Source organism: Gouania willdenowi, chromosome 8 (assembly GCF_900634775.1).
Source record: "Gouania willdenowi chromosome 8, fGouWil2.1, whole genome shotgun sequence".
Taxonomy (NCBI): domain Eukaryota; kingdom Metazoa; phylum Chordata; class Actinopteri; order Blenniiformes; family Gobiesocidae; genus Gouania; species Gouania willdenowi.
In genome coordinates, this window is record NC_041051.1 from 31,967,460 (window position 1) to 31,992,731 (window position 25,272).

Genomic DNA, 25,272 nt, shown 5'->3' on the forward strand with positions numbered 1-25,272 from the left:
GTAAATGTTGACTCTGAATCTAAATATTAAACTTGTTGAATCTAAATTTCAGATGTAAATTTTAAAAGATAAATGTTAAATCTAAATGGTTAATGTAAATGTCAAATGGTAAATCTTAATCTAAATGTTAAATGTAAATCTAAATGTTAAATGTAAATTTATATATTAAATGTAAATGTAAAGCTAAATGTTAAATGTAAATCTAAATCTTAAATCTAAATGTTTGTGTCAATGAGCTTTTATTTTGGTACTTTGGGTATTAGCTAAATATTTAGTTTTACCCGTGACAATTAGATTTTACATTTAGATTTCACATTTAGATTAAGAAATTGAGATTAAGACTTTGACATTTAAGATTTACATTTAACATTTAGCATTTAGATTTAATACTTAACCTTTATATTCAACATTTAGATTTAACATTGAAATTGCATTTTTACAAGAAAAAAATATCACAGATTTCACAAATATTGCAGTAAATCTGTAAATCAAAAGCAACATAAAAAAAATTCACATACATTTTGTAAACATAGTTTGTTGCAAATAGGAAAAAAAAGCACTCATACATTAATAGTTATTATATAATATTTGGGATTTGTAGAATTCTTTATTTGAAACACCTTCGTTCCTCCCTGTGTGGGCGAACGGCGACGAAAGTGTGGGAGTGGAGGTGAGCTACATCACTATCTATGGGTCAGAGAGCAGAGATCCATCCCACATGTTTACTGTTCCTATACAGCGCGGCCTTAAAGGAATCAGACACAGGTGCATGATGGGACGAGTGCAGACACACCTTTCAGGCAGCTCAGGAATGTGGAGAGAGAGAGAGAGAGAGAGAGATCACAAAGGAAATGAAAGCTGAGGGAACAGTTTGACAGTGTCTGTGTGGGAGGGTGAGACACATGAATAGGTGTGGAGGTTACACACACACACACACACATGTAGTTTCAGTCCACAGCACTGCTTCCTGATAATAGGACGGACACACAAACACACACAGGAACTAAGGAGTGGAGGAAGGTCTACCTGCATTTCGCCGACTGAACGTCTCAGTGAGGATCTCACCTTCATCAGATCAGGTTAGTTTCAACTTGCTGCCGTAAACACACACACACACACACACACACACACACACAAACACATGTCGACAAAGAAGCCCGGCCTCTGACTGGTTTCATGATCAATACTATTATTATTATTATTATTGTAGAATAGGAACTCGTTTCTTATTGTTTCCTTTGGTTCTTTATGTTTTATTGTGAAGGACTTTGTGCTACACTGTACATTAATGACAGAAAAGTAAACACAAATTACAACAAAAATGTACAAAATCACAGAAGCCAACACAAATGGAAAAAGAAAAAAACACAAATGACCAAAAATAACAACAAAATAATGACCAAAAACAACAAAATCACAATAATAATGCACAAAGAAGCCCTTCCTCTGACTGGTTTCATGATCAATACTATTATTATTTAGAATGGGATCTCGTTAATTATTGACAACGTATTTCCTTTGGTTCTTTATGTTTTATTGTGAAGGACTTTGTTTTACACTAATGCGTATGAAAAACAAAATAATAATAAAAAAACATACAGTACAGTTAACTGTGGAGAAGAACAAACAAAATGAGAACGAAAAAACACAAATGATGACAAAAATACATAAAATTACAAAAATGCACAAAATTACAAAAATAAACAAAATGACCTCAAAGACCAGGAAATGACAACAGAAATCCACAAAAAGACAGAAGAACACACAAACTGAGAACACAAAACCACAAATGATGATGAAAAACAAAAATAAAAATGACAAAAATGCACAAAATGACAAAAAATACACACAATTACAGAACACAAAAAACACAAATGACAAAGAAAAAACACAAATGATGACAAAACAACAAAATAATTACAAAAAACAACAAAATAATACACAAAGAAGCACTAATGATCAATACTATTATTATTTCTATTATAATCAAAGGAAAATGTTATCTTGTTTCTTATTGCTAACGTGTTTTCTTTGGTTCTTTATGTTTTATTGTGAAGGACTTTGTTCTAACCTAATGTGTATGAAAAACAAAATAAAGAAAAACATACAGTACAGTTAACTGTGGGGAAGAAGAGACAAAATGAGAAAGAAAAAACACAAATGATGACAAAAATACAAAATAACTATATAAAACAGTGGTCCCCAACCACTGGACTGTGGCCCCAGAAGGTGACGATAATTTTCTCATAGGGGACGATACAGTAGAGCAAAGGTTCTCATCTCATAGGATGGGATTAAAAAGCGGTTCAATTTACAGAGCGGTTCACGAGTATTTACAATTAGTAAAAAACAATAAAAATGCGTGACTTTATTTTGAAGGGATTTCATGAATACAGTAGAAAAGCAGCCTTTTATTTAGCCTGTAATTGGACTGCTTGTAGTAAGCTTCAAAAGTTTGCATGTATTTGTGTTATGGTAGTTGGAACCACAAACCAGAGCATGTTTGATGTGCTGAGATCAAATCTCAGATTACAGTTTCGTATTCTTCCACGTTGGCCTGGAGGCCGGGTGGTTTTTAACGGGTTTTTCCACATTTTCAGGGACTACGTTCCTCCTTAAATACCATTAATAAACTGCAACACAGAATGACATCAGAGGAGTGGATTCTTAGGTTTAAAGCGAAAGGATGACTGATTGTTCCTTCAAAGTAAAAGCCTCTAAAGATGAATACAAACTTAAAAATCTATCAATCTTCGAGATGAATGGGTGGATGTCTGCACACAATACCGTCATAACAAACATGTTTATCGCATTCATTCTGTTTCCAATTCACGAGTGACGTTCAAGCACTACTTAACGGTACATTGTGGGCGGGGCCTACCAACTTAAGGTGCTTTAAATGCTAAAAATAGCTTTACAGTTCAGTAATCGCAACCAATGTAAATAAACATTGACGACGAATTATAGTTGAATAAAAAAAGTTGAAATAATTCCAGATGAATAAATTATCTTCATCCACCAATAATTCATGTTAAAATATCTATCAAATGACTCCAAAAACCCCCACAAAATGACACATATATACACAATATGGCTCAAAAAAACATATATTTTCCAGGAAAATTACACAAAAGGACAATAGAAATATACAAAAGGCTTCACAACAAGCAAGACAACAACAAACATACACAGAATGACAGAAAAACTTTGTTCTTTCCTGTATTAATGCTCAGATCGCTCATTATTCTAAATGCTTCCAGTAAATTTCCACGTGGAACTTAAGCTTGGGAGTAATTAAAAGTAGAAACTTTTCACAGGAATTATTTATTGGAATTAACTGGAAATTGGGAGTAATCTTGAATAACTGTATCATAGCAAACATAAATATTGGCATCCATTCAAGAGAATACAACTAAGAACAATAAATGTTTAACTCGGATTGCAAAATCCCGGGAATTTTCTAATTTGGAAACTCTCCCGATTATTAACAGGAAATGTAAATATTTGAAGGTTGACTGGATTGTAAATAATTGTAAATATATTTTGGCATCTCCTAAAAAAGCATTTTTTAAATACAGTATATTCAAAATTCCCAAGAGCAAGTTCTGGTAGAAATGTATCAGAAACCCAACCTATAAGCTGTGGTTTGTGTTTTTGAGGTTCACACAGTGCGTGACATCAGCAGACAGTATATCATGGGATTGATTGACAGGTGACTAATTTTCATTTCTGTGTGTTGATTTCCTCACGTCCTTGTTTTTCTTCCATTTTCAGCTTCCAATATCTCCACAAAGTTAGAAAAGTCTCTGATATTTTCATTCACAACTGAAGATGAAACTTATTTAAGCTAAAATATGTCTTTTTCTTTGCAAGAAGAAAAAGAAAGAAAGAAAGTCCCGGTTTAGTTTAGCAGCAGCCACCACGCCTTGTTTCCTCCTCTTCCTCATATCACTGGTTGACACACGTTATCACATCAAAGGAAAAGGTGTTTTGATGAGGTCAACATTTACTCACACAGTTTGTTTTCAGCCAAACTGAAACCAGTTCTTTCAAAGTACGTTGAACTTGAAAATCCAGCATCCTGAAGCGTGTGTCGCAGCACAAATACAACCTTTAATGTTCTGTGATTGTTTGCACACACAGAGAGAAAGAGATGTTCAACCATAACCAGGAGGAAAGCTTCCCCCTGCAGAACTTTGATCCTCCTCAGACCAGATTAGTGATGGAGGACGTGGAGGAGATCCCCCTGAGTACAGTACCAGGACAGGGCTGCAGCCCACCTCACAAAACCAGAAACGCCATCGAGTCCTGCTGCAACGACCCGCATCACCGCAGACTGGCCATCAGCAGCATCATCTGTGGAATCTCCTGCATCGGAATCAAAGCGCTCATCGACTCCGTCAAGGTAGCGCTTTAACCCTTCATTAACCCTCTAGAATAGATCACTTTATACTTTAACCCTTCATTAACCCTTTAGAATAGATCACTTTATACTTTAACCCTTCATTAACCCTTTAGAATAGATCACTTTATACTTTAACCCTTCATTAACCCTCTAGAATAGATCACTTTATACTTTAACTCTTCATTAACCCTCTAGAATAGATCACTTTATACTTTAACTCTTCATTAACCCTCTAGAATAGATCACTTTATACTTTAACTCTTCATTAACCCTCTAGAATAGATCACTTTATACTTTAACTCTTCATTAACCCTCTAGAATAGATCACTTTATACTTTAACCCTTCATTAACCCTCTAGAATAGATCACTTTATACTTTAACTCTTCATTAAGTTCTCAACATTTGCTTTTACTCAATACACTAAAATGTGTTGGCCTTTTATTTTGAAATAATTTTGTCCTTCAGTTACATTATGCATTATTTCAGGTTCAAACGGCACAAACTTCTCTCAGAATACGTCAGAGTGAAGATCAGCAACTTTTATCACAGCAGGGCCACAAAAATGTGATTGTTTCTAATCAGACATTCATCAACATTTATGTCAGAATTTAGAATAACGACCAACCTGAGCATTAACACGGGAAAGGACAAAGTGTGTGTTGCCATTCTTTGTAGTATTTTGTGAATTTTTATATTTCTGTTGTCCTTTGTTGTACTATTACAGTGCCCGTCGTTAGTATGTATTCATATAGTGGAAGGAGCTTAAGTAGAGTTGTCAATTATGTCCAAATGAGTTTGTGTTTGAAGGTTGGATGTACAAAGAGGTGTACATACTCTGTAGTGTTATAAAGGGGTTTATTTGTGGGTGCAAAGGAAAATTGCGTGTGATTTCCCTGGTTTAATTCTATGGGACATGTACATGATAAATGTTTTTTTACTCATTTTATATTTTTTTTATTTGGTGTATTTTTCCTTTAATGTATGTTTTTTTGAGTCATTTTGTGTATTCTTGGAACCTTTTCGTATTTTTTTGTGTGCACTTTTTGTATATAAATATTTAGTTTTTTGTTCTATTTTACTCATTTAGTATATTTTTTATTATAAATACCTTATGTGTGGTGAGGACGTGTGTGACTCGACCTGTTCTCCTGGTTGCCATGTGGGACTCTCTCTCTCCATCTCCTCCGTGGATTCTCTCACACACACACGCACATCAGGCTGTTAAAATGCGTGTCTCACGACCAATGTGTGAGACTTGAGAGAAAAAAGAAAAAAAAAACGGACCCGGAAGTATCATGACAAATAAACGTTTTGCAAAACCAAATAAGTCTAAAATAATGGATGCACACCATGGGGTCATGTGGTCTTCTTCTACTGATTATTAAAGGTTGTAAATGAACAGATTGGTGTGCTAGCGCCCCCTCACACTGAGGTCAAACGCTGAACAGATTTCACTCCTGGGTAAACATGAATGTGACGTTCGGGCGAAATAAAATTAAAATAAACATTTTACAACACCAGATAAGTCCAAAATAACACATGCACACACTTGGGCTATGTGGAAACTATTAAAAAACACACACACGAGCAGAACTTCCTTGCTTTTATAGAGATTTTCTTAATGTTTTGTTGGTTTTTTGGAGTCATTCTGTGTATATTTTAGTAGTTCAGTCTATTCTTCTGTCAATTTATGTGTTTTAAAGTTTACTTTAATATTATTTATTTTTTTGCCCATTTGGAGTCATTTAAAGTATTTTTGTGCCCTTTTTTGTATTTTAGTAGTCAATTTGCATGTGTTTTAGGTTAATTGTATATTTCTACAGTCTATTTCTGTTTTTACGAGTATTCTGATTTATTTTTGGAGTACTTTTGTGCATTTAATGTGTGTATTTTTCAGTCACTTTGTGTATATTTTTGAGTCTTTTTGTGCATTTTATTGATTCATTTTGTGTAACTTTCTGTATTATTGGAATCTTTTCAGGTATTTTTTGAGTCATTTTGTAGTCCTTTGTGTGGTTTTTTTTTAAAAATTTTTACACTGGTCGCTCATGTCTCATTTAGAGGATTACCTAGAAAAAAATGATATATGTATAAATTATACTGTTTGTATTTAGAAATATGTAACAGTTATTACGTTATGGAAAGGATGTGGAGTTTCAGATACAAAATGCATCTCAGTTTTTGTCTTTACAGCATGTTTGAGAACATGTCCACTTTCTGCCTGATAAACATTTCAATTGTTTTATTTTGCCCATGTTTTATTTGTTCATGAATTAATGAATGCGTGTTAAGCCTCCCTTGAAGATGCTGACATTGTGTTTTTTTGCTCCGGCAGGCTGAGAGCGCCACAGACCCAGAGGCGGCCGACAGGTTTTCCCGCCGGGCGAGGAAACTGGGAATCATCTCCATCGTGACGTGGGTCTCCATCCTGGTGTCCATTCCTCTGATGCTGGCGTTGGTTTCCTACCTCATGACTTTAGTCGACTGATGGAGCAGAACTCTGGGTTCACACGTTACAAACCAACGAGGAGCCAAGCTGATGAAGGTCGTGGAAGACGCACAAAAAGGACTTCTTCAGACTTTACCTCACAGCAGAACGTTGTTCTTCTTTCTTTAGTGATGATGTGGAGTTTCCAAACACAAGCCGATACGGATTATTTTTAATGGATCAGAGACTTTTCCTCTGAACCAATCACTTATCAAATCATCTTAGCTTTTGTCAGAAGCCAGACACAAGAAAACATGTTCACCAGTTGAGTCGTAACACTGTAACTTATATATACGCCGAGTGTGATCAAAGTACAGAATTTCCTTCTCCAAATGATTCTGGAGAAAGACCAAGAGTTTCAGGATGTCTAACAGTCAGTTGACGACCGTGTGCTTCGGATCACGCCGTTCTTTCAGCGCGCATGCACAGTACTCTGATTGGCTCAGAACTGGACGATAGAAACACAAATATTACATAAATAATATAGATTTCTGACGACCATACGAGGGTTTTCACAGCGGAACAAAGTGATGTCGTCGTTTTCTCACGGATTCGAAGAAGCTGGAAGTCACGTTGTCATGGTAACAGAGCTGCTGTATCAAGTACTTACTGTCCACTGGGAGTAAATGTTTTGGTCTGGACATTTATGGCCAAAGAAGAAAAAGTCTGATTCTTAAACGAGTCGATGAGTTAAACTATGTCATTTCCTGTTGTATTATGTAGCTTTGCAGAAGTGACTTTTACGTTACAATTTTTTGTTATACACACACACGCGTGCGCACAAAATGCAGCAGAGGCACAAAAAAGTGTTACAGATTTGTGACAGTGTTTCTGCTTTAACTGGAAGTCCACTTTTGTGCAAACAAATTAATGGATTGTTTAGTTCATTGAAATGACAGTTATCATAATAAAGCAGTGTTTCCCCCTAAGGTTTACAGCTTTCTGTGCATACACTTATATTTGAACTCGTTATAAAAAAAAAAAAAAAAAAAACCCTGAAGGCCTTAGGGGCATTCCATGTAATCTTAACAAATGTCCCGCACACTTCAGTCTCAAAAAATTCTGAAATTTTTACCACTTTTTGAAATATGGACAATTTAATGAAAACTTTCAATCATTTTCTGGAGGCAAATATCTGTGGGGTCACATTGACCCCAAGTGTAAAATGTGTTATGGATAAAAGGAGGGTTAAATGATGTTATCAGGTCCATAAAAGAAGGAAATACACTTGGTAAATCACAAACGTTCCCAACACACATGATTAAAATCGTCCCGACTGGTGGAGGTAAACTACATCTGTAGCCACTGCAGCACCAGAAACTGTTGGAATGGCTGCGCTATTGTTGTTTCTTTCTCATCGTCCTATGAATGAAATAAATGAACCTATGTTCTTATTTTAGTGAGTGATAGTCCGCCCCCTGCTGGTTGACTCCATGTTAATGCGTTATCCTTCAGAATAAAAGACTACAAAACAAATGTACAACAAAATTCAAGAATCGACAACATTTACAAGTCTCTGTACACTGTAATATTTATTCAACAATATATGAACAACTCCAAATCTGAATACATAGAAAATTCAGCCAGTTTTGAAACACAACGTGACGATTATACATTTATTATTATTATCACAGCTGTCAGTAACGACCCAATCCTTTACGTCTTTCCTACAGAATGCATCCAAACAGATGAAAACACTAATAAATTAAGTCCAATATTGATCATAAATCAGCTGTGAAAGGATTGGGTCTTCACTGGGGGGAGGGGTTATTAGGGATCGTGGCCTCACATTAGCATTATTGCATTGTTAACGTGTTAACTCATGTCAAACGTACGCTTTTATACAAAGAGTTTTTCATAGCAAAAAATTGTGCTTTTGAGTTCTTTTTGAAGTTTTAGAAAAACTACTTTTTTTTAACCACAGGTTTAAAAAAAAAGAAAAAAAAAAAACTTCGAAAGCATTTATAAAAACACCAAATGGAGAACAGCCGCCGTCATCCCCGAACACTGGATTAACGTTGAGTTTACGGGGAGAGTTGCTGACGTTTTGTGCTTTTAAGTCATCGTCAGAAACTCGAGTGTGAAACCGTGTTGCTGCGAATCTCTCGTTGGCACATTTTGAAAGTTAAAAACGCAAGAGTTTGGTATAGAAAATAGCTGCCGCTGTACAGAGCACGCTGCTTCCTGCTCACTAATACATACTTTATGTTCAAGTGCAAGAATAAGAGCTGCTGAATAATGACGGGGACGGCGTGAGTGAGTGAGGAAATACCGTGTGCGATCAAACCTCCGCACACTGGTCGTCGTGCAACAGCCACAGACTCAGCTGGTCCAGTTTGGCACAGAGCAGCGAGTCCACGTCCTGGACGCTCAGGGACGGCTCGTCTTTAGGGAAGGCACCGCGTCTCGTCCTGGAGGAGGAGGAGGAGGAGAACGAAGAGGAGGAAGAGAAGGAGAACACAGACGTTTTCCCCACTCCAGGGAGAGGCTTCTTTGGCTTTCGGACGTCGCCGACCTCGGGGAACTCCAGGAATCGTCTGACGCGCCTCAGACCGAACCAGGACTCGGAGCCGTTCCTGCGGTTCAGCGGAACCTCGAAGATGGTTTCTAAACGTCTGAAGGCACAAGGAGTACAGAGAGATCCACCTGATATATGAGCACATACGTGTACTCTGTAATCTGAGCACAGATTAAAACTAAGATCTGATTTTTATAACATTCACACTCAGCAGAGATTGGCAGCGGTTATCAAAGTGTGGGATTGTATTTGATTCCAGGATCACATGACCAACATCCACATCAGCATCTAGAATTATGATCAATCTGAGCATAAACAGGAAACTACAAAGGCTTTGATGTGCTTGTTTTCATTTTCTGAATTCTTCTCTCATTTAGTGTGTTTTTGTTGTTGTTTTGGAGTAATTTCGTCATTCTGTGTAGTAAGTTTTGTTGAAATTTAGTGTATTTTTAAACACATCACAGATTTAAAAAAAAAAAAAAAAAACTAAAGCTTTTTACATGAGAAAAAGTCTTTAAAATGACATATTACTTTTGAAACCTACATGTAAAAGAGGGTGATTGAACCTCAAAAAAATATTCTCTGTTTATCCTGGTTTACTTAATTTTAATTGAGTTTAACTGTTTTTTATTTCTCGAAATAAGGAATAAAAAAAAAAAAAGAAATTTTCTTCTATTTTCCAAACAATAAATAATGTAAACCCTTTTTCACCCACGAGGAACGTAACCATTTACTGTCCTCTAGTGCAGTACTTCTCAACTTTGGGGTCAAGACCCCACTTGGGGTTGCGAGACACTCGCCATAATATTTCTTTTAACAGTTTGAGCCCATTTTTGCCTATTTTTTTGGAACTACACCAAACTTGCCATATTTTAACTTATTTTCATCACTTCTCCTGCCATATTTTTTGCTCCTTTTAATGTATTTTTGCTACATTGCTCCCATTTCTGCCACTTCTACATCCCATTTAAAGTCCTTTTCTGTACATTTTTAGCACTAATAAACCCTTTCCACCACTTTTTCCACCTAATGTTTCATATGTTGACCCATTATTGTCACTTTTAACCTCTTTTCATCATATTTCATGCTTATTTTTGCTAATTAAACCACATGCACTATTTGTCATGCCCATTATTTGCCAGTTTAAACTAATTGTTCCATTATTGACACTGAATGTTTTTTTTGCCACCATTTTTGGCCATTTTTAGCAACTCTAATTTATAACTTTTGACCAATTTCTGTCGTGTTTAAAATCCCATTTCACCACCTTTTTTGGTTACGTTTTATTTGTGATTAAAACAAGGATTTCCATCTTTAAGATGACTATAATAACAATAAACGTTCCTGGATAACAGTGGATATTATTCAGATGAATAAATAAATGTGGTTATGAATGAACTCACCTTTCTGGTGGTTTGCTGAAATTCTTGTTGGTGTAAATTTCCTCCAAACTGAACTGCTTCTTTTTCAGCCTGCAGAGAATCACACAGAACTTCACCATTGATCACATGGAAACCATTCAGTTGTACCAAGCGTGGACAAAAGGAAATACAGTCAGAAGATGTAACCTGTCCCAGTGGTTTCTCCTGTACCGTAACACCAGTTTATGTCCACATAGTTACAGACTCCTACCTGATGGGTTTGGGAAGGCCCATGGGCGTCAGGTTGTTCTGGGGTTTGGGTAAAGTTTTCCGAATCCTGATGGATGACACCTTTCCCTTTTCGACCACCTGTGACGACGGGAAAAAAATTAAAAATGTTGCCTTTATTAATGTGAACGTTTAGATTAAATTCATAGCAGGCAAGAACAAGCAATCCTGTAAAACGACATATATATATATATAAATATAGTCTGTAACAAACATGAGAAGAATAAACGATTATTTGTACAGCAAATACAAAAGCTGTGAACAGCTGACATAAGTAACAAAATCCAACATCAAAAAAGGCTCAGTTACTCTAAATTATCTCTAATTTATAACCAAAGGGAAAAAGAAATGACCCACATTCACTCTGCTGTATAAATGAAGCTCCACAATTAAACTGAATCAATGTGCAAGGCAATAGCACCCTCTCCTGGCCAAAAATATTATTGAATAGATTTTCCCCCACGATGATAACAGCAACGAGAACTCCGACACGGTAAACGGTGTTAGATAAGTGGGTTAGCTTATACAGTTATCAACTTAGCATTAACTTAAAACATATTAATGGTGACTTACTTTCTGGTCATTGACTATAAACAAAGTGGAGCACACAGGAACAGGAGAAGGAACTGAACACAACTCAGAAGAATGTTTTAAAGGACAGCTACGAAGTTAAACATCCGACTCAGGCTCTTACTTGGACAACTGCCAACACTAAACTACGCACTGAAACCGAGTGCCTCTTAAAGAGGCAGGCACATAAATCAGAGCCTTTTAAACAGAGACCATTTGTTATCATTGTGTAATTTTTATCATGTAAATTGAGGAAGCAAAAGTAGTATCGGCTCCAAAAAAATCGGTATCGGCATCGGCCCTTGGATGTTGGTTTTCCTTGAGCAGAGGACCTAATTATTCTGTTGTATTTTGCAAAGATGCAACATTGTGTTAAATAAAAATTTAATTATTATTGTATTTGGCACTAATGACACGTATGTCATCTCATAGGGACAATGTCAAGGATGTGCAGTCGACCTTTTTAGGAGCCAAAATGTCAAGGTCAAGGTCGTGTCAAATGTCAAAAACCAACATTTTCTAAATCTCTAATATTTATCGTACAAGTTTGATGCTTACATTTATGAAAAGCTCATCTCAAGTATTTTATTTCATTGGACCAAAGCTGTACGACCTACCAGTAAAAAGATCAGTAGGGGTCAAAGTTCATGCATATATATATATATATACTTTTTTCCCTATAACTTGGCCACAAATGTGTGACCTTGCCCTTCGCTCAAGGTTAAATTTAAGGTCAAGGTCAGTCTTCTGTTTTTTCTGCATTATTACTTTCAATTTAATTAGTAAAAACAACAAACGTGTCAACAAATCCAGATACAGGTTGTCATTTTTGCCAATTCTTTCAATTGCCAAATACATATTCGCCTTGCAAATACAAGTCTTGCCTATTTTTGTTGTTTTTTTTCCTTTCTTTCAATATTTGGAGAGTTCCGAGAGAGAATGGAGGGGATTAAATAAGGTTGTACTTCTTCCCCTCCCACTGATCATTTCTAGGATAATGTAGACGTGGTGATGCGATTGTGCATATGTACTTGTATGCGTTTAAATATAAAATGAATAACAAATAAATAAAACAAAAACATTGACTTTACCACTCACAAAAAAAACCAAAAAAAACAGAACATACCTTAATTTCTGAGTCAGAGAGAGCTTTCTCCTCCCTCAAACCCAGATCTTCAAACTCCTGACTGGAGGAACTTGTGTCTTCTTCGTCATCCTCGCTCTGCCTCCGTTCCAGCTCACGCTGCATCGAATGCCCACTGAAAAGTAGAAGGCTTAGTTCAACCCAACAAAGAATCAAATCCGGCGTCATGGTCTGAGTTCACATCGTACTGAGATTGTATACGCGCACATGCGCACTACCGAAAAATGAATATTTGCTAAGAAAAATTTATTAATTTTTGTTTTCAAAGTGAATGGACGTGTTTTATTTGTTTATTAAATTATGTTAGGATTAGGGTTATAATCTCAGTACAAAGGAAAACTCAGACCATGACACTGGGTGTAGCTAAAGCAGACTAAAGAAGGTCGGTTACAGCCAGGGTTAGGATCAATTACAATTACGTCTTCAATTATCCATGTTCAATTATAACTTAATTGCGATTACAATTATTGTTTTTCCCCTGAAAATAAATTACAATTACTGAGCCTTAAACAAATAAGATCACAAAACGTATCCCTCCTCTTGTGTTAGCGTCTCATATGATAACGGGTCAGTTTTCAGGTCTTATATCAGCTGTAAAATACACTAAAAAATTATTTTTCAACTCTTGGTTACCTTGTTAGGCTTCCTTATCTATAAAAAATATATACTTCTTTTAATATTGATATTAATATTGTTGGTGTGGTTTTTTGTGTCAGTATACCCCTCAAATTCAGTTTTTTTAATGTACTGATCCGAACAGAAACTTTATGTAAAACATAATTTAATAACTGTTAACTACATATAATAACAACAACAATAATAATAAATACATTTTTGGGACTCAAAGCCACTTTACAGAAAAATAAAGAAATAACAGTAAAAGAAAAGTGAGTTTGTTATGTGTAAGCCATAGAACTGTAACATGGTCCCTCAGGTTTGTGACTGATTATATTGTAATTGACAGTTTTTTTCATAGAATTTCTATGCCAATTACAATGACAATTATAATTGACCCCAACCTTGGTTATAAGTTCAACACCTTACCTACTGCTATGATCCAAGGCGGCTCCAGAGGGGCTCGTTCTTGGAACTAATCCTGCATGAAGCCACTTCATGGGGGAGCTTAGCGGCGAGGAGGGAAATAAAACGTGGCTTGAAGAGGCGGGGCTTAAAGCAGCTCCTCGGCCCTCGGCCTTCTTGGAAAGGAAAGCGAGCGGGCTCGAGAGGAAGCAGGAAGCGAGCGCAGATGGGGAAAGGCAGTGGTTGAGGGAGTCACAGGGAAGCGATCGCCTGGCGGGATACACTTCCTTACGGAGACACAATGGGGCGATCTCCCTCTCCACCTCCACGCTGCAGACTGTGTGTCGGCGGGTTCTGCGCTGAGTTTTGTGGGAGGTGGAATTAACGTGGGAGTGCTGGTGCGATGGTCGGCTGTGCTGAGGCGAGTACAGCGGAGAGGTCCAGGGGACATCGTGGGGACAGAGGGAGTGGATTTCAGGACACGAATAACTCCGTAACAGACGTCCGGAAAAGTTATCGGAGCGCGGCAAAGCCAAGTCAGAGTCCTCCATGGTGATGGACTTTGGTACGTCCTCTGCCTTGTGTGTCCAATTATGCAGAACCCGGCACTTCCTCTTTTGAGGGTCGGCTTTCTTCAGCTTTACTCTTCTTGTGCTTGGCGGTAACCTCCACAGATGAACGCTTACATCGTTAGTATTGATGGAGTCGGAAGGAAATACGTCCTCCTCCATCAAAAGAGTCCTTTTTATTGACCCAGCTGCAATATTCTCATCAACATCACCAGTCAGTGCACAACGATTTAAACAGTGTGAAGTCTTTTGTTGTGAATTTTGTTCAAAGGAAGTCATTTCAAAATAGGAGTCATTTTTGATAGTGGTTTCATTTGTGTCTGAACGTGGGTTGATGGAGCATCGTTCCATGCCATTGGACGCAGAAGCTTGACCTCGGAGGCCTTTCTTAGACCTCTTGGATGGCAAGTTCTGCGCCTTCATCAAGCTCTCGGCGAGCTGAGACGGATGGATCTCCGTGGACGGTTCAGACGAGGTGGAGCTTGTTGGGTTGGGCAGCTTCCGTTTCGGCGGCCTCTTGGTGACATTTCTGTTGTTGGTTGCAATCGGATGGCGATTTCTTTCTGGACGTACGAGTTCCGGTAATGGAACCTCCTTGGATGGTTTTGAAGAAGTGATAGACAAAGTGGTTTCCAGATCCATTATAGACAGGTTGATGTGGGTTTTTGCTCCAGATGTGGTAGTTTTCAGTCTCCTTCCTTCAGTTCTTGGTTTGGTTTTGCTGCTGCTGTCTTTTTGCTTCTGATTTGAGGCGGAGCATTCCGTCTGGATATATGAAACCTTGTTAGCTACAGACACAAGAACTTCCTGGGAATCTTTCCCATTCCCGTTTGCTTTTGCAGATGTAGTTTGTCTTTTTCTTGGAGTCTTCAGCGTTTGACCGTCTGTAACAGTTTTAATCAACCGAACATTCTTTTTAGGCGATTTTAGTTCTGTCGGATTTAAAGCTTTGTTGTTCATATCTGCTTTCAGTCTTTTCTTCTTCACAGAATGGAGGGGTTGTCTGTTCAGCTTGCTCTTTGTCTTAGCAAATGCTTTAGTGGTGTTGGATTCAGAATCTCGCTGCTCTGGATCAAATTCAGGTTTCATTGTCTGACAAAATGTTTGGTTATTGCTGAGTTGCACAAAGCAACATCTCTCTTTAATGTCCGTCTGAAGGCAGTTTGGGCTAAAATGAGTGCGACTGAGTGAAGGAAACGTTTCACTGGACTTTGTTTGCTTGTCGCTGACTTCTGAGTCCTGCGCTACCTTTGTGTCCTGAGGCGCCAGAGTCCGATCGCAGACTCTTCCCGCCTCGGATCGGTTACCTGTGCATTTCCTTGGCAGTCGTCTCGTCCTCTGGTTGTCAGCAGAGGAGGATTCCTGTGAGGCACTTTGTAACAATATAGCAATTTCCTTCTGACTGCTCAGTAAAGGCCTGGTTAGCAAAGGCACTAAAGAGGCTGACTGTGTTTCGTTCTGGTTTCCAGCATTTTTATCGGAGCCGTGTGCGGTTAACTCTTCATCGAAGATGAGTTTTCTAAAGGAAGAAGCAACAGTTTTTGTTACATCTTCCCTGTTAGGACTGCTCTCTTTTGGGGAATAAATGCTTTCACTCTCACTCCCTGGAGGAACGGCAAAGCCAGAATCTGGGAGTTTATCATCTGTTGTTCCTTTACTCCCGTCCGATTTATCCTGACAGTCCAAGGACGGGAAAGAACTGTTGCTTTTAAAGAGTTTGGCAGGACTCATGACGATCTCAGTGAAACTGGCCATCTTCGACTTAAGGGACTGAAACAAGGGGCCGATCACCCAACCTTTAGGAGGCGAGTGGTTTTCGCCGTCATCCTTGATCGGATCGCAATACATGTCCACGCCAGGCGGGGTTGAGCTGTGACTGCTCTCAACTACATTTTCTCCAGGTGAAATATCAACATTGATCTGTTGATTGTCCTCGCTTTGCCTTAATGAGAGGGAGAAAAATAAATAAATAAATAAATTAGAAAATCATGGAGCACAATCCTTCGCCGAGCGCCAAATCTCCTCCGTCCTTACTTTAAATGCTTGTAAGAAATTTCTATCCCCAATATTAACGATACATTAGCTCCAAATATATGGGCGAGAGCTACAACTAACAATTATTTTCATAATTGATTAATTGGTCAATAAATTAATCGATGAATCAGATTTTCTGTGTAACATAAACGATTATCAGAATAACACTAGTGGTGGAACTCAAATAAAAATTTTCATCTAATTAAATTAATGGCCTAACACTATTTGACATTTAGTTTGAAATAGTCTTTCTAGATAGCAGTCCATTACTATCTGTAGCAGCGCTTCTAGCCCCGCCCACATCCTCTACCACAGAGAGTGGTCGACTGCCGCCTACAATCATTTAAAGACCGACTTTGTTCATTTGTCACTCATGGACTTAGTCCCATCCCTAATTAACACACACAGTCTGTAGTGATGATATCATCACTAATGAGGCCATAGACAGTTATATACATGTACATGATTCAAAGTGTAAGAGATCCACTTCAGTGATTCATACTGAGCTTTTAAAAACACTGCACTGTAAACAGACATCCAATCCCTGTGTGCGTTACTATTAACATCATCATTTATTAATAGACAGTGGTTTGCAGCTCTCAGTCTCCTGTTTGGTAGGAAGGGCAAAAATGGCATGTTGGACTAAACCAAATGCCCACATAGGAAGGATAACTAATACTATGAATAAGTGGTAACTGATGTTAAATAGGTCAATCAGATGTAATCTTCTTGTGGGAAGTTTAAACAAATCAATTCTAATTAAATAAAGTAGTGGTCATAATTTTAGTTTTGCAAATTCTCCATTGACTGAGTAGACTAAAATAATTTACATTCAAGTCGATTGAAGTAGAAATTAATCTCGGAACTGAACCTAAATTACATTTTTGTTGTCAATGGCAATTTTATTTTTCTGGGGAACTGGACCCAAAAAAGGGACTGAAAATCAAGGCACAAAAAAATTAGTTCAACAAATAAAGACTTTTTTGTATTGTAAGCAATTGGATTTAATCCATTAATAAGGCCGTTTGAAGGCTTTTAAAATACATATATTTATGTTACAATTGGAGAGAAAGAGCAACATCTGATGTATGAAAGTACTTCAAAGGGAGTACCATAGCATCTGTATTTGCATTAATAATTCCGTATAAATTGGTATCAGGACGTCAACGTTTGAATGATTTAAAAATTCTAAAAATGATTAAAAGGTGCTAGGATTCAATACATTTAATTTCTCTGCAAATCCTGAAAAGGAACAAGCGAGTTGGAAAATGGATGGATGGATTATTACAATTAAACTTTTATTTATTTGATTAAGCCAGTGGTTCTTAATCTGGGTTTGTTGAGTATTTCTTAGGGGTCAGGACACACAGTGAAAATGTTGTACAAAAAATGCATTTCCATAATAAACTAGTTTATCAAAAGATAAATTACGATAACGTCAAATTTAAAATATTAATTTATTTAAAAAAAAACATTTAAAGAGTTTTGAACAAAACAACAAAAACGTGTCTGTCTGAATAAAATACACACCTATTTTATTTTTCCAATTACGGAGGGTTTAGTGAATGCACCTCCCATAAAGTGAATAACCATTGGATTAACAAGTTCTTTGACAGTTTCTTTTGTTTGTTTTTTTTTTTAAGATCCTTTTTGACCTGAAATGGTTCCAAATGGAACTAAAGAGTTTAATGACAACTTAATGGATGCACTGGTTGTAAAAATCAATCGTTTACTTACTTGAGTCGGTGATCGGCTGCATCTAATCCAGCCTGCAAAAGGGAAAATGAACATCACAGAGTTAAAACTGGAAAATTAGACATTAATTACTTGTTTCTAACCAAGGAAAGTTGTAAAAAAAAAAGCTAATTTCTGGCTTCCAAATGAAACCGGGTTCGATTGTTCACCTTATTCCGTGTTAAAACCAAATCAAAATAACAAACAGTTTGGTTATTTTGTTTTGCTGATTTAAAACCAAAACACAAATACAGAAAAACCAAAAACCAGATAAGCAGCATTTTTCAGTTTTTTTTAAATTTATTTTTGTTTCACTTGTTCTGTTTGTGTGATATTTACGGGGGAAATTAGAGCGAGAACAGAAGTCCACTGCACCTGGTTTCCCTCCTCAGGTCCTGGACCAGGTCTCCACACACAATAGGACTGTTTAGGATTTATTTCAGCAGTTTTAGCTCATAAAAAGCTGCTCACATTTATGTTTTGTTTCACAGTGTTATGATCCAAATCGTATCCCAACAAACTGGTGACTGACTATCAACTGTGAGTCTGGTGTGTTTATGTTTATGTTGCATGTTATAAATACCGCTAACAGCAGACGTCAACACACACAGAAGTTGATCACAAGAAACGAGGAGCACCAGTAGATTCATCGCACCACATCTGGCATGTTTTACGTAACATCCATTTTTTGGTCTTGATTTATTTAAGTATTAATAACCTTTCAATTCACCAGTAATGTGACTTATGCGTTTCTTCTTTTTATGTCCGGACCGGGAGCAAAAGCCCGCCCAGTCACCAGTTTATCTGGATACTATTTGGACCATAACACTGTTCGGTAAAGTTGGCAAATATTCACAAATTCAGACTTCCAGCATCAATAACTCTTTAAGAAAACGGCATCGACACACAAATTACACCTCTGACACCGGTGAGAGGTGGACAACATGAAGCAGCAGAATAAAAGTCCGTCTGTCGGTCGTCCTGTGTGGTGAGAACATGAATCTCTCGTTCCAGTTTCCCCGTAAATATCCAAATATCACACAAACAAAACAAGATTTAATTTCAAAACAGATAAATGCTGCTTGTTTGGTTTTTATGTTTTAAATTGATTAAAAAAATTTAAAAAAAAACAGTAAGTTTTTTAATTTGGTTTTGAAACAAAATAACCAAAGAACAAAGGGTACACTGATTTTTAATGACAAATAATTGGTACTAATGGATATTCAAACACTGCTTACATGTTTATATCATTAATTTCCCCCCTTAAAAATGTTAAATAATTTAATTTATAGAGGAGAATGGTGTTGACTACTTCCTGGATGTGATGCTGTAGCTTTTGCACATGTTCCAACGACACTGAAGAATCCATTGCACGGCGCAACATCTGCTGCCTGTGCATCATTCATTATTTGTGGGTCACGTTTAGACACTCGATTGGCCGCCTGTGCCAGGCGCAGCAGACCGTGAAGGAGGATTAAATCACTCAATTAACCCCGACACCTCAGTCACTGTACGGGGCAGCAGTGTTGATACAGCAAGGCTGGGCATTAAGATTAAAAAGCTGGCCACTCGCTGGAAGGATTTATAAACATCCTCCCTCACTCTTGATCTGAGAAATGTGCAAAAACAGATCATGTAAACCAAAGAAATGCCACACTGACCTCGATATCTTCTTCTTCTTCATCTATCCGTGTTCTGTCCACACGCAGCAGCTTTGATTGTTGCACCTTTTTGTCAAACAGAGAAAAGTAAAACAAAGCTTTGATTAAAATAAATTAAGAGCAGCTCAATCATGTTTGAACACAAAGGCCGCACCATGTTGGCGTCCTCCAGTTGTCTCTTAGCCGTGGACGGACTCTGAGATCGGATCCCTTGGATGCGTCCGCTCCGTCGGTGTCCAGATATCCCATCGCTCGCACAACTGGGAGCATTTCCAAAAAGAAATATTTAAATAAATTACCATCAAACCCACATGTTTTTTAAAAATTCACAGAAAACAAGCACGTCGATTACCTGAGAAAGGTGGGATTAGGGCTGGGCAATATATCAAGATATATCTAGATTTTTATTTTGGCGACATTGAAAATTACAATACCGCCTTCATCGATTTACAGTATATATTTTCTATAGTTTAATTTGTATTAAAACACTTACAGTATGAGTTGCAGCTTGTGCTACTAGAACAGCATGAAAAGCACAGTTTGATGGATTTATGAGTGCGTACAAATCCAGACCAATCCCTAAACAAGCCACACAACAGAACTCACTCACACATGCTGTCCTTTATAGGAGGAAAAAGCCAAAAGTGGCAAATATTGTGCAGCTGTGTATTAACAAATCTTCCAGTGTGACATTTTGCATTAGCAAATTAAACCCAGATTTTTTCTTTCTGGTAAGACTTTATTTGAATTAAAAATGGATTTATATAATATATCGCCATCTTCAGAAAAAATATTGAAATATGAGGTTTGGTCCATATCGCCCAGCCCTAGGTGAGATTCATATTGAGACGAAATTGCAGAGAGACAAAAGACAAACACTGATGCAACCAATTAGGAATTAGTGAGTCGGAGAACATTTGGTTAAGTGAAGATCGCTGACGGAACAATATCCCAAAAATACACATCCAGCTTCATAGTACAGGCCCTTGATGATAAAGAGAAGTTAAAAGCTGAATTTTAAATGTTAATCACTTTTTGTTCTTAAAAAGATCTTTCTGTTTTTACAAACGTGGCCTAAAATCTTTGAAATGTATTCATTAAAAGATCTATGCATAACAAAATGCATTATTATGGACCACTTTCTTTTTATTACATTTTAAAAATGGGACTACGTCGCCATTTTCGAGCCTGTGTACCACCATTACTGGTCCTTAAACAGTGCGCTGACACGCTCTGGTGACTGAAGTTAGCAAGTAAATCACGGACTGTTGAAAACACACAAACCCTGACAATAGAAGTCCTTTCGGGTTGGATTCCTTCAACAGTCTGTGATTTTCTCGCTAACTTCAGCCACCAGAGCTTGTCAGTGCACTGTGTAAATGAGAGTAAAGGTCTATGAGGAGAGCTCTTCTTCTCCGTTTCATTGTCAATTAAAAAAACACAGAGTTGGAACTGTCCCCCCTGCGGTCTCAGGTTTGATTCTATTCTCTTTCGGTAAACAAAAGAGGTTTAAATTGACATCTTTAACTTTTCCTGATTATTTAGGGAAGGGGTGTCAAACTCATTTTACTTTAGTGGGCCGTAGATTTTAGGTTAGAGAGAAAAGAAAAACTTTAACATTATTTTGCTTAAGATTTTAATATCAGTTCAATTCACTTTAAAAAAAAATAGTGATTTTGTAACCAATTTTTGTGTAATTTAAAGTTATTTTGTGGAATTGTTTGTGTGAAATTGCAAGACTTGTGAAAAAAATTGAGAGTTCTTTCCATAATTAGCAATTAAAAATGACTATATTCATGTGATATAAACAAAGGAAAACTGTAAGCCCCTAAATACATTGTGGTGTTGGTAAATTTGAGGTATTTACAACAAATTATTAGGTAATTTACACAATAAATCATGTTTTCTGTCATCTTTACTCTCCTGCGGGCCAAAGTGAATGCTCTAAAGGGCCAGATTTGGCCCCCAAGCCTTGAGTTTGACACGCGATTTAGAGTAAAAGCAGCACATGTTGTAATTTTGACCAAAAAATCTGCAAAATGATGTTAAAAACCGGCTGAATGTTTCATTCCAATAGAAAACTATGAGATGTTTACAGGCAAAAATCAATCACGTGATTTCAAGGTGAAGGAACACAGGATCTAAAACTCTAAAGTAGTCCTAAGTTAATAAAATTAATATGGTGCATAGTAATGTGTTTTTTTAAACAGATAGTAGAAGAGTTGGAAACCAATGTTTTCTGAAAGAAAACGACCAAATATTTCTAGAAAAAATTGAAATTTAAAAGATTAATGTGGAAAACAGAATTTGAAAAATAAAATAAAAAGGATTTTACAAGTGCAATAAACCAAGAAGGGAAAAGTAAAGGTGTGAGGACCGCGATACCTGGGAGTGGTGGAGGAAAGGGGGAGGAGATGTGGTGGAGGTTGACTGTGGAGGGGTGCACTACTGAAAGGGTTTGGGAGGAGAGCATCTTCATCCATCGGAAAAACTATGTGAGGGAGCGAGTCAGAGGGGTAAGTCAACATCCCCCTTTACTCTGTCTGTCTGTGTGTCTGTCTCCTTCACCCGTCTCCTCTGTAAATAACAACCAAAATAAACAAACGTGCGAGGGATCAAATAGACAGAGAACATTTCAAAGTGGGATTTCAAAGTGAGGTCGCACTTACCGTATTGAAGTCTGGGGCGGGAGTGCGATCTGCAGCGAAAAGAAGCAACGTGATGGATTTGTTTACAAACTCAGATATTCAAAAACACTGAATAACTGAGAAAATGGACAAAAACTCAGTTTGTGTTTCCAAAGAGTTAATATATCTAAGTAAAGGAATCCTCAGTTAATTACTGTAATCTCAAAAAAAACTATCCATATCGAATTCCATATCGTATCGTGAGTTAACTATTTCGTTACACCACTAATAATTATCTATATTTGCTTTCACAATTGTAAACTTGTTGTGGCATTTGTAAAAGTGTTTTGCACCTTTCACCCACCGTAGAACACTAATGTTAAATCGGCTACCTTAACAGCTGATCTGTGCTGGTAACATTTAGTATATATGTAATATTGATCAGATATTTGTGGTAAATGAAGGAGGTTCACCACAGCAGACATTCGTCTATTTACTGGCGGAGAGAATTGGTGTTTATTTGCTCACACCGTGGACGTTTGTTATTGGAAATTATACATAGAGAGGAATGTAAAATATGATGGTGGATTTAAAAGCGAGCAATAGTCAGAGATGGATTAGCGTAAACACACCAGGGTTTGGACGACAACGATTTTTCTCAGCAGCACCGCAGACCAGGGATTAGCCGTATCCGCGAACTGTCACATCTCTGGCTGTAAATTCAGATATTTTTTTTTCAAGATATCTGGGAAGAGCCTCTGTATTTAAACTTCACCTCAGACTGTAGCAGTAAATAATAAATAATAATGGATAAATACACTTGCCTTAAACACGCAGACGGACCGCACTCCGACCTCGCCGTCAGCTATGTATCCGTTTTTACAAACTCAATTGATTGAGAGACGGTTCATCCAATCACAACGCGACTTGGCGGCCCACCCGCGTAGGGTTGTTGAAGTTTGACCAATCAGAGACGAGGAACGAGGACCAATACAGTTCTTCTTCTTCTTCTTCTTCTTCTTCTTCTTCTTCTTCTTCTTCTTCTTCTTCTTCTTCTTCTTCTTCTTCTTCTTCTTCTTCTTCTTCTTCTTCTTCTTCTTCTTCTTCTTCTCAAGAAAATAAATAAATAAATAACAATGACCATGGCAAGTCATAATTATCAGTTAGTGAAGTCATATGAGATAGAAAGTCATAATTATGAGATACAAACTGAGCATTTGCTGCTGTTCACCAACACTGACTGTTACCATTCTTAATGACACTTTGAATAAATAGTTAATTCAAAACACATATTTTGGCTGTTTATTTAGTTTTTAGAATTCAACACATGATACATGGTGTAAAAAATAATGGAAGTACATAAATACGTCTTTATCCCAAAATGTTTCTGTCACTTTTTTTGCAACTTTACATAAAAAATGTTTTCTCATAATTGTGACTTTCTTTCCCATAATTATGACTTTCTGTCTCATAATTATGACTTTCTATTTCACAATTATAAATTTCCCTCTCAAAATTATGAATTTACTAACTCATAATTATGACTTTCCGTAGTGATTTTCTTTCTTTTTTTTTTTTTTTTTTAGTGACAGAAACAAGCTTCCATAAATCTGTTACAATTCATCACAATAATCATATTTATAGTCCCTGTAGTCACATAAAATGTTCAGAAGTCTGTTATCTGTGTGTGTGTCATCTCAGTACGATGTGAACTCTTTCTTCTTCTTCTTCTTCTTCTTGTGTACACTTGTTAAAATCACTACTCCTCTGTTGTTCGGGAACGGATCGGGCTGAAAGTTGGTAGCTAAAATGTATGGATGTGTACGCCTCAACACACAGAGCCCAATTTTGGATTGGTGGCCCAGGGGGCCCAAGACACCCCAAAAGAAAAAGAAAAAAAACCGAAAGCCGTTTTCTCATTTATTTGCGAGTCAAATATATATTATGGTTGGTGGTACCAAATTATTGACACATACCGATATATAAATGGGGCCCATTACCCCGTAGACTTCACAAGGGCGCCAGGGGACCCCCGGGGGCCCCATTTTTTAAATTACTACTCCTCTTTTAGTTCTCGTTAGATCAGAATGCAGTTTGGTATGAATGCTCTGAACCCTTTTGTTTAAATGGGGCCCATTTCCGGTAATTTCCAAATTTATGGGAACATAGCTGTGTGATATATCGTTTCAAAGGTAATTCAACGTAGATTATGATTATGCCTCGCAAAATTTGATTAGGGGCCCGAGGGGCCCACCCCCTTTTTTTCAGCAATCGCCATTAAAGTCGTTTTCACATTTATTTGTAAGTCAAATATTACGACAGTTGATGGTACCGAATCATTGACACAGACCAATATATGAATGCGTCCCATTACTCCGTATGTGACATGGGGGTGCCAGGGGGCCCCCAGGGGCACTATTTTTTTTTAAAAAATTAGAGACCTTTTTGAAACGGGGGGCGGGGGCCCCTTTTCCCGTCATTTTTAAATTTATCAGCGTATAGTTGTGTGATATATCGTTCCAAAGACAATGCAATGTAAATTGTGATTTTACGTTGCACATATTCATTTGTTTACTCGGTGGAACCGAGTCATTTCACTGAATTTTCGGGAATGTAGTATGTGCTATTCGGTGTGGAGTTGTTCTGCGGGTCCAGCCGTAGTTAATCAGAACTTGTTTTTTATTGCATCCATATGAGGTCATTCCATGTCATTTCAACAAATGGCCCACACACTCAGTCTCAAGAATTTCTGAAATTTCTACTAATAATTCTATTTGTATGGCATTATATAATTTGGAGATGATCTTGTTGCACAATCTGGGCTTTATTAATGATATAAATACTTCCATGAA

General features: G+C 37.2%; 2 protein-coding genes across 4 annotated transcripts; one reads left to right on the top strand and one right to left on the bottom strand.

Moving 5' to 3' along the window:
* Positions 1–847: 847 nt before the first annotated feature.
* LOC114468461 (transmembrane protein 265-like) lies at positions 848–8,070 on the top strand. Of its 2 annotated transcripts, XM_028455377.1 has the most exons (4): positions 848–1,079; positions 4,030–4,054; positions 4,144–4,405; positions 6,742–8,070. In XM_028455377.1, the coding sequence occupies exons 3-4, from the start codon at positions 4,154–4,156 to the stop codon at positions 6,892–6,894; spliced, it is 405 nt and encodes a 134-aa protein (XP_028311178.1). In that variant the 5' UTR covers positions 848–1,079; positions 4,030–4,054; positions 4,144–4,153; the 3' UTR covers positions 6,895–8,070. The 2 variants fall into 2 exon arrangements, with proteins under 2 accessions (XP_028311178.1, XP_028311177.1); XM_028455376.1 differs by lacking the exon at positions 4,030–4,054 and having other exon boundaries at positions 6,742–8,065.
* A 337-nt stretch (positions 8,071–8,407) lies between these two features.
* On the bottom strand, positions 8,408–23,322 carry prr14 (proline rich 14). 2 transcript variants are annotated; one of them, XM_028454758.1, is made up of 11 exons: positions 23,245–23,322; positions 22,463–22,491; positions 22,179–22,370; positions 19,948–20,053; positions 19,794–19,859; positions 18,136–18,167; positions 13,820–16,306; positions 12,758–12,890; positions 11,045–11,142; positions 10,816–10,884; positions 8,408–9,509 (listed from the first exon to the last, which is right to left on the bottom strand). In XM_028454758.1, exons 3-11 carry the CDS (start codon positions 22,319–22,321, stop codon positions 9,176–9,178), a joined length of 3,468 nt encoding a protein of 1,155 aa, XP_028310559.1. In that variant the 5' UTR covers positions 22,322–22,370; positions 22,463–22,491; positions 23,245–23,322; the 3' UTR covers positions 8,408–9,175. The 2 variants fall into 2 exon arrangements, with proteins under 2 accessions (XP_028310559.1, XP_028310560.1); XM_028454759.1 differs by lacking the exon at positions 23,245–23,322 and adding an exon at positions 23,053–23,135.
* Positions 23,323–25,272: the final 1,950 nt, after the last annotated feature.